The following is an 8,438-nucleotide window of genomic DNA, read 5'->3' on the forward strand; positions in this document are numbered from 1 at the left end:
GCTGAGCACATCGACATAGTGAAAATATTGTGGCAGACAAGAGAGTGGAGCTAACAATCTGACTTTGCCAGCATGAGAAGATCAACAGCAGTGATTTTTGTCTTTCTGGTTTCACATTTCTGCAAAACTTTAGGCAAGTATCTCCTGCAATATGGCTATTCTGAATGATCCAGTATTCTTTTGTTTACTTTATTTATTTGTAATGCTGAGACGGATCTACAGGGAATACTTTACTAAATTCAGAACAAAAACAATTTTGTCTTTGACAATAAATATGGATGAAAAATATTCACATTCTATAAATTTGAAGATACAAAGTTTTATCTTGCACACTTACAAACTCTTAAGATTGTAAGTCTACTCTTAAGACTCCTGGGTACAAATTACATAAAAACATTTTTGCTAAAAATGTTGAGAAACAGAAGGAGGAAAATATGTTCACAAAAACAAGTAATGTGTTCATGTGTTTTGTGTCATTCGTAGACACAAAACTTTGTCTATGTTTTTTTCAAATGTATCTAAATGAAGGTGGGAATATGAATGTTAAGAAACAAAGTATCTCAACTTTAATACAAAACAAAAACCATTGGCTTGTCTGTGCCATCACAAGAAGATGTTTACGTCTTTCTTAATGCAAAGTCACAGCTTAGGTTTTAAAAATATAAAATAAAAATCTGTCTTACTTGCAACTTTGTTTTGACATGCAGCACCCAGCAAAGCCTGTCAGAATATATAGAGGCATAACTTTGTGCATTTACATTTACTTAATCTTTTCTATTATGGACAGGAAAGACGTGTGAACAAAATTGTGGGAAACAATTAGACTCCTGCTCCTGCCACCCAACATGTGTGTCTCTTGGATCCTGCTGCTCTGACTACAAAGAGTTCTGTGTAAACACGTCTCCATACTCTGGGTCCATACTGGGGGGGACAGACTTTTTTGTCCTTGATGCAAACTTCAACAAAAGCTCTGTCATTGTTTGTAGGTAGGGCAATTTTTACTCCTCAATACTTGACCCAAACTAGTTCAAATCAACTGCTCGATCTTCTTTTCAATTGGCAGGTTTGATGGTAAAACTGATACTTTAGGGTACGTGGATGGAGATGGTAGAGGCCACTGCATCTCCCCACTGTTATACGAAACCGGATGGGTTTCTTTGCAGATCTCCTCAGACAACGGCAACACCTTCAACAGAGCTGGATCATGGCTATCAGGTACTGCAACTAAAGAATAATAAAATAAAAACAAAAGGTTTTTTTGCTTAATAACTGGAGTTCAAATGTCATCTCATGTGCTGCTGTAGTTCACACAGGCAAGTTAGCTTCTCGATTCAAAGCTATTCTGGTGAACTCCACAAAGTGGCAGTACTATGGGATACCTAATGTTGGAGGCGATCTCCAGATGACATGGAATACCACTTTAGTCAATGCAGAAAAGGTCAACATAGAAGTCTGGGGATACAAAGAGACAGGTAAGAAAAATGTATATCTGCATTAAGGATTTCAGACACTTTAAATGTTTTCATTCCTTCATGTTACAAACAGACTTCAAGGCATTTTAGTGTGACTTTTAGGGTTAGACTAAAACACTAAAAGTCTTAGCTAGTCATGAAGAAGCAGGGAAATAATACACTTTTCCTATATTTTTTTTTACAAATAAAAATATGAAAAATCTGTTGTACATGATGGTTCTTCACACTGCAGAGATAAATTAACACTATGTCAACTCTATTTGGTCCTTATCAGAATTGGTGTTAATTTAACTCTTTAACAGTTATTTCAACAAGAAATTTAGTAATTTTAATACTTGAAATAGTTATATCTCAAACTATTGTTGAAATAACTCTGCAAATTAATTCCAGTTCTAAAAAGGACCAAATTGACTCGGCATAGTGTTGATTTAACTCTGCAGAATCTGTTGTGTAGAGTCACTTTTTGCATCAATTATAGCTCAATACGTTTGAGATGCCAGCTTTGCACATTTTGGTTGAATTGGATTTTAAACATCTGTGCACATAGCACTTCAACTCTTGACTGGTTTTGGTCTGGACTGAATGTGATTTGATCAAAGCTCCACATCAATCTCAAGTATTCTGAGCTCTTACATGTTTTTCTTAGCCATGACTTATTAGTAGGTTATAGATATGTTATTGTTCATTTTTGTTGCAAAATAATAATAAGAAAAGTTTCTTTTTGCACAAGCCTTTACATCAAGACTTGTGGTTGCAAGATGATAAAACAATGATATCTTTGCTGGAATGTGAATTTATTTTATGGTACTGTACGTGATCATTGCATTTTAGGAAAACATGTACTGTAAAAAGTGTTTCTCGACAGGGGAGCCGTACTCAGAGTCCTGGAAGGGTGAGTGGCGGTATCTCTACTCCCTTACCAAGGATCACCCCAACAGTGGCTCCTTTAAGTTTGTACCCAAAATAGCAGAGGGAGATTTTTCTAGATGGGAGCTTGGTGCCCTTCGTGTCAGCTCAAGCAACTACCCTGACGGCATATGGTATGTTCAAAAGATATTTAAAGATCATCATCCATGACTTTCAGTATAAAAGCTGTTCTGCCTGTACGTTTTATTCAGGAACGTTCAAGCTGCATGGAGTGAGGATCACGCTCTGGCCTGGCATCTAGAGGAAAGCTTCAGGCAGAACTCAACAGGATGGGCTCTGGATAAGTGCTTAGCCTGGGACAAGCTGGAAGAGGCGCTGCCAAACTTCCTCACTGAGATCATCGACTGCCCATGCACGCTGGCTCAAGCAAGAGCAGACACTGGGAGGTTTCATGTAGGTGGAAATAAGATATTGAGAACCAAATAAAAAACTATACAACCCAAGAGCACATGGACTGAGCATTAAACATCTCTGTAGTAAAATAAAAGTGAACAACTTGAACAACATAAGAAAGAGAAACTTGAAAGAATCTGAACTGGTGCTCAAAGTCAATGTGTAATTGTTGATTTGTTTATGATCGTATAATCCTCCTCAGTTCAAAGTCAAGAAGAGGTATCGCTCTAATTATAGCATTTATGAGAACTCTATCGACAAGTAGCATGCCGTAGGTAGAACACGTTTAGGCTAAAAACATGACTACTGAGTTCAAAACCATAAAATTACTTGTATTATAAGGAAACTGCCTGGGATCATGAAAGCACAGAACAGTGTGGTTTCTTTCTGCGTGTAGTTTATCAGGTAGGTATGATTGAATCTTGTCTTTATTCCTCAGACTGATTACGGCTGTGATATAGAGAAAGGGAGTGTGTGCACATACCATCCTGGGAGTGTTCACTGTGTGAGGGCCATACAAGCCAGGTGAGTCGAGATAAACATTGCTGCTTCACTAGAGGCTGAAAATGAATGACAAAAATGCTTATGTGGATATATGTGATATCTGCATGTTCTCCCTTTACCATGTACAGGATTGTGCTTTTTTTTTCCAGCTTCCACAAATATAAATGTTGGGTGAATCGATCTTATAAATTTTAATATTGTTGAAAAGTTAATTTATTTCAATATCTCAATTTACTGTGAAACATATAGATTCACTACACAAGCCTTTATTCATGTCAATTGTGATGATTTCTGCTGTTCTGCTCTTAAATAACTTTCAGTGTTGTTTCCGTTCTCCAGTCCTAAATATGCAGCAGGACAACAGTGTTGCTACGACAGCACCGGTGCTCAGGTTCTCACAGCAGACTCGATTGGTGGTAGCACTCCAGACCGGGCCCACGACTGGGGGTCGCCTCCTTTTAAGGAACCCCCTCGGATCCCAGGACAATCCCACTGGGTTTATGATGTCCTAAGTTTCTACTACTGCTGCCTTTGGTCAGACAACTGCTACTACTACTTCAAACACCGGCCCTCCAGCGACTGCAGGCGCTATCAGTCTCCCAGCTCAGGTACAGTTTGTTGGAGCATCTTCAATAGGATTATTATTTTTGTTCATGCTTACATTTTGGTTCAATATCAGCGGTGGTGTTTGGAGATCCACACTTTATTACCTTTGACGGTGTCAGCTACTCGTTCAATGGCAAAGGGGAGTACACTCTGGTCAGATCGGAGGAGAAACAGCTGACAGTCCAAGGCAGAACAGAGCCTGTAAAGGGTGAGATGCTGAGTTTTCCCAACTATTTTAACTATGGAAGAAGAAAAACGCACAGCACATAAACATTTTCTTTCTCTAAATGTGGCAGCAGATTCAGAAAAAACGATAAATGCGACAAAGTTGACGGCTGTAGCTATGAGAGAAGGGTCGTCCGACATCATAGAGGTGCGGCTTGACAGCAGAAAAAATGGCCTTGAGCTTCTGCGCAATCAGCAAACCCTCTCCTTTGCAGAGCAGACATGGATGGATTTACAGGGTGAGATTTCATTAATATTATAAATTTCAATACTTCTGAAAAAGAAAGATGAAAATATTCCCTTGTTCTATTCAACAAAGATCTCAAATTTGGGCATTTCTCCTCAAAAGTTCTATATTTTGCAATTAAGTGATACTATAAATGTTAAAAACCTAAAATCTTGCAGTGTTTCCTCTCTCCTCTCACCCAATATTTTGCAGGCGTGTTTGTGTTTTCTCCCATCTCTACAAATGTAACTGTGATGTTTCCATCTGGAGCCGGGGTGGAGGTGCGATGTAGGGGTGAAACTATGACCACCACTGTCCTGCTGCCAGAGGAATTCAAAAACTCCACTGTGGGACTGTTGGGGAAGATGAATGGTGACGCCAAAGATGACCTTGCCCTCAGCAATGGGCAGCTGGTGCAGAACCACAGCAACCCAGAGGAGCTGTTCAACTTTGGGGCGAGCTGTAAGAGATTGCCTCAGATAATGTGTTGGTTTTTAAACTAATAGAATTGAATAATAAGAATTTAAACAAATAACAATAATAAATAAATAAATAAGGTTTTTTTTTTAAGATAGAAATATAAATAATAAAAATAATATCTGGGCAGGTTCTATTAGAAATTTTCCTATATTGTGTAAATCTTTCACCAGTAATAGTATGTATGTTTAATCAGGGTTTGTTTTTGTCTTACAGGGGCTGTAGAAAACACATCCGCTTTGTTTACATATGATTCCGAATACCTACTGAACACATATTGCTTCGTTCCAAGACATGATCCAAATTTTCTGCCAGTATTTTCTGTCCCTGAGGATCCAGATGATCCGCTTAACACCCAGGCAGCTGAGATATGCAGTGGAGAGGGATCTCAGTTCTGCAGGTGAGAAGAAAAGATGACAAAGAGTTTGGTTTAAAACAGCAACAGAGCCAACGTAAGGTTTGAGTTAGAAAACCGTCACCCATAAAGATCCAAGCACCACTAGAATCTCTTAATCTTGAGCAAGTTGTTTTATAGTTACCAAGTGAGAAAACAGTGAATTTCTTAAAACTGGTTTGGTCTTAGATGAGTTCCTGCTCCAACACAGCTTATTTCTTGCTCCATTAATTCACATTAACCTCTACAAGACCCAGCGTTTGATCCAGGTGTGTTGAACCTGGGAAAAATTAAATCATGCTATACACCAATCGCTGGGGACTGTCTTTGGACACCACTGTTGTGAATGATCTGTGCGTGCCACATTGTATTATTCGTCAAACAAATGGCACTTAAGAGTCCTGTTTCAATTAAGATTTTGAATCTTTACATTAATAAGGAAACATACGAGTTATTTACCCCGAGTCAGATAGAAGCTCCTTATAATATTTCAAAGAAGAACCTCAAATAATATGAGTCACAACATTTTATCTCTCTTTGGGGTCATTGAAGTATTTTGAATGAAATTTACAAGTAAAGTTATTTGTACTGAGAACAAAACACAAAGGTTGTGTTTGAAAGAAGAAATGTGGTATTATTCTTCATGAGTGCTTTTTATTTTCACTGTAGATATGACATCCTTGTCGGTCGCAGCCCGATAATAGGAAATGCTACAAGAGTTTCTTTCCAGAGTCACATTTCTCTGGTGGATGATCTGAAGCCAGGTATGATGTTTTGAAGAACCTCAGAGATTTACATGATGAAGTCCACCTTGGCGTCACATTGTTGGTTTTTATTTCGTGCAGTGATCTCCTGTGGATGGCTCCCACCACCTCCTAATGGGAAAAAGCAGGGAACCACCTACCTACAATGGGCCACGGTCAAGTTTTCTTGTGATGACGGCTACAAGCTCAGTGGATCAGAGGAACGCACATGCCAGAGTGACGGCAAATGGTCTGGAGAAGACGCCAGCTGCAGTGTTCCCAGTATGAAAAGCCAGGAAAGATAAAATGAATCAATAAACCATGAAACTTTGATTTTCACAAATCAACAAATTAGTGTCTCTACATGTGTCTGAGTTTGATCTTGAGTTTGTCTCTCAGTGTGTTCTCTTCCAATCAACATGTGTTTTATATGAACAGATTGCACTGTCCCTATGCTCCATTTCCTCGAATCAGAAACTTCTCAGAGTTCAATCATGGAACAAAACGTTGGAAATGAATCATTACTACACTCCTTTTACATGATTTTGGTTGGGAAGCAACTGTTGATTTAATCCTTTATGAAATACAGTCATATTCACACTTTTGTAAATCTATTTGATTCAATTCATCCAGCTCTCATGTGAAGAAATTCAAATCATTATGCAGTTCAGTGGGAGAACATAAAGGCTCCTGATCCTGGTTTTCTTGCTGTGTGTTTTCCTCCCTTTTATCTACCTCCATTTCATCTTAGATACTTCGAATAAACAGGCTCTACTTCAACAAAATATTTTTAAAAAAGAAGAGATCTCACCAGCATAATTTGGGTCCTATGGCTATGACAATTTGAAAATAGTGAGGGAGATAACATCACAGGGAAGTGACTAGAAAAAACAGGAAAGCAGGATATTTTTATATGCCGATGATGTGATCCTCTATTTAAAAAAAAAAAAAAAATTGAGAAGTTAAAGTTAAATAATTCTGGAACCTGGTAAAATGAAGATCTTTCAAATTTTAGTATTTTGAGTATATGTGCTTAAACTTGTCCACTGCTTTTCAGACACAAATATAACCGATATTTTTTGTGTGCTGTGGTTATTATGCAGTGGAACATCTGAACGTTGACTAATATCACACCAAAAGTTTAGTAGGCGTATTTCATTAAACGACAATTTGTATCTTTTGAAGGGCTTTGCATCTTTAACTTAACAATGGCCATCCAACATATATTGGTCTTGCTCAGGCTAAATAGGTAAATCTAGGATTATAGTTGTTCTGTGTCAAACCTAAAGAGGTATTTGATTTGCTGTCATTATTTAAAATTATATTTTTCATCCAGTTGGTAGACACAGTGCTCAGACACAACACTGGGTGGCTTCGTGTTTGATCACTGCTGATTGTTAAAGTTTGATTTGTTTAATATTAGTGCAATAAAGAGTTATAACTGAGGCCCTGAGGCTATGAGGAGTTACTTGCTGAAATAATTCAAATCCTTGTTGTGTTTCAGGTAACATTGCTGGAATAATTGCTGGTTCGGTCATTGGATCATTAACTCTAATTGTAATTATAATAATGATAATTCTCCACTCCAGGAAACAGAAAAGGTAATCGATTAAATTTTCTCGCAAAAAAATAAAAACATAATACATCAACATATTGGGATTAAAATCCACAAAGATTTATTTATTTTTTTTTTTTTACTTTTTGTTGTGGTTTCATTTATTGCGGTTCCTTAATTTGCCTCACTTTCTGTTTCAGGAAAAGTTCAGATTCAGATGACGAAAGAAGTAATACCTCCAAGCTCTAGTTCTAAATGCCATGTTTTATCTGCATTGAAAATATGCAGGTCATAAAGATTAAAAAATGTACACCCGGAAGAAAACATTGATTATTCTCAGAAGGTACAAACAAGTTCTGTATAATTTGTATTTGTGAGCAGAGAAATAAAAACAAGGTAAACTTTGAATTTAAGCCAATTTTTTTTCACACAAAAATCTAACTTATTAATATTGCACCTTGACTTTTAAAGAATGACTATGAGTAATATTGTGTTTTACTAATATCTGTATTTTCAATATTGTATATAGTATATTTAGTGTAGGTTTTTTTTTAAAAATCAGTAAAGCTATTAATACTTACTTGTATGCCAGCGTTTTTCATTGTTAGTTAATTCTACAACTTGACATAAAATGTTGTTAGGAGCTCAGGACTAATAAACTTCTTCCGGCAGCTGATAACTGAACATAATTTATAGACTAATTCATAATAGTAATAATATTGTTATTATAGTGCATTGTGTTTTATTCATGCATTATTTTAAGCATATGTGGACCATATGCATATACGGGTGCATTTTTAACACTGGAGTTTGTGTAGGTACGTAACATTTTCGTATATGGAAACAATCTAAGCATATTTGCATTGAAGTAAATCTGTTTTAAATCAGTTTGGCCTCTTTTCTGACACCAAAACAG

At 37.0% G+C, this 8,438-nt stretch overlaps 1 protein-coding gene across 2 annotated transcripts; it reads left to right on the top strand.

Moving 5' to 3' along the window:
• On the top strand, positions 1-7,909 carry LOC129366718 (sushi domain-containing protein 2-like). 2 transcript variants are annotated; one of them, XM_055040718.1, is made up of 16 exons: positions 1-133; positions 788-986; positions 1,064-1,215; positions 1,305-1,472; positions 2,338-2,512; positions 2,591-2,792; positions 3,232-3,317; positions 3,636-3,904; positions 3,976-4,110; positions 4,199-4,366; positions 4,567-4,815; positions 5,047-5,230; positions 5,894-5,988; positions 6,070-6,249; positions 7,472-7,568; positions 7,723-7,909. In XM_055040718.1, the coding sequence occupies exons 1-16, from the start codon at positions 73-75 to the stop codon at positions 7,769-7,771; spliced, it is 2,469 nt and encodes an 822-aa protein (XP_054896693.1). In that variant the 5' UTR covers positions 1-72; the 3' UTR covers positions 7,772-7,909. The 2 variants fall into 2 exon arrangements, with proteins under 2 accessions (XP_054896693.1, XP_054896694.1); XM_055040719.1 differs by having other exon boundaries at positions 4,202-4,366.
• Positions 7,910-8,438: the final 529 nt, after the last annotated feature.

This window comes from Poeciliopsis prolifica, unplaced genomic scaffold, assembly GCF_027474105.1.
Source record: "Poeciliopsis prolifica strain line A6 unplaced genomic scaffold, Auburn_PproV2 SCAFFOLD015, whole genome shotgun sequence".
Lineage (NCBI taxonomy): Eukaryota > Metazoa > Chordata > Actinopteri > Cyprinodontiformes > Poeciliidae > Poeciliopsis > Poeciliopsis prolifica.

Coding starts and splice junctions, on each gene's coding strand:
- LOC129366718 (XM_055040718.1), top strand. CDS start 73: ATGAGAAGATCAACAGCAGTGATTTTTGTCTTTCTGGTTTCACATTTC. Junction 134..787: donor ACATTTCTGCAAAACTTTAG/GCAAGTATCTCC, acceptor TATTATGGACAG/GAAAGACGTGTGAACAAAAT. Junction 3,905..3,975: donor CTATCAGTCTCCCAGCTCAG/GTACAGTTTGTT, acceptor GTTCAATATCAG/CGGTGGTGTTTGGAGATCCA.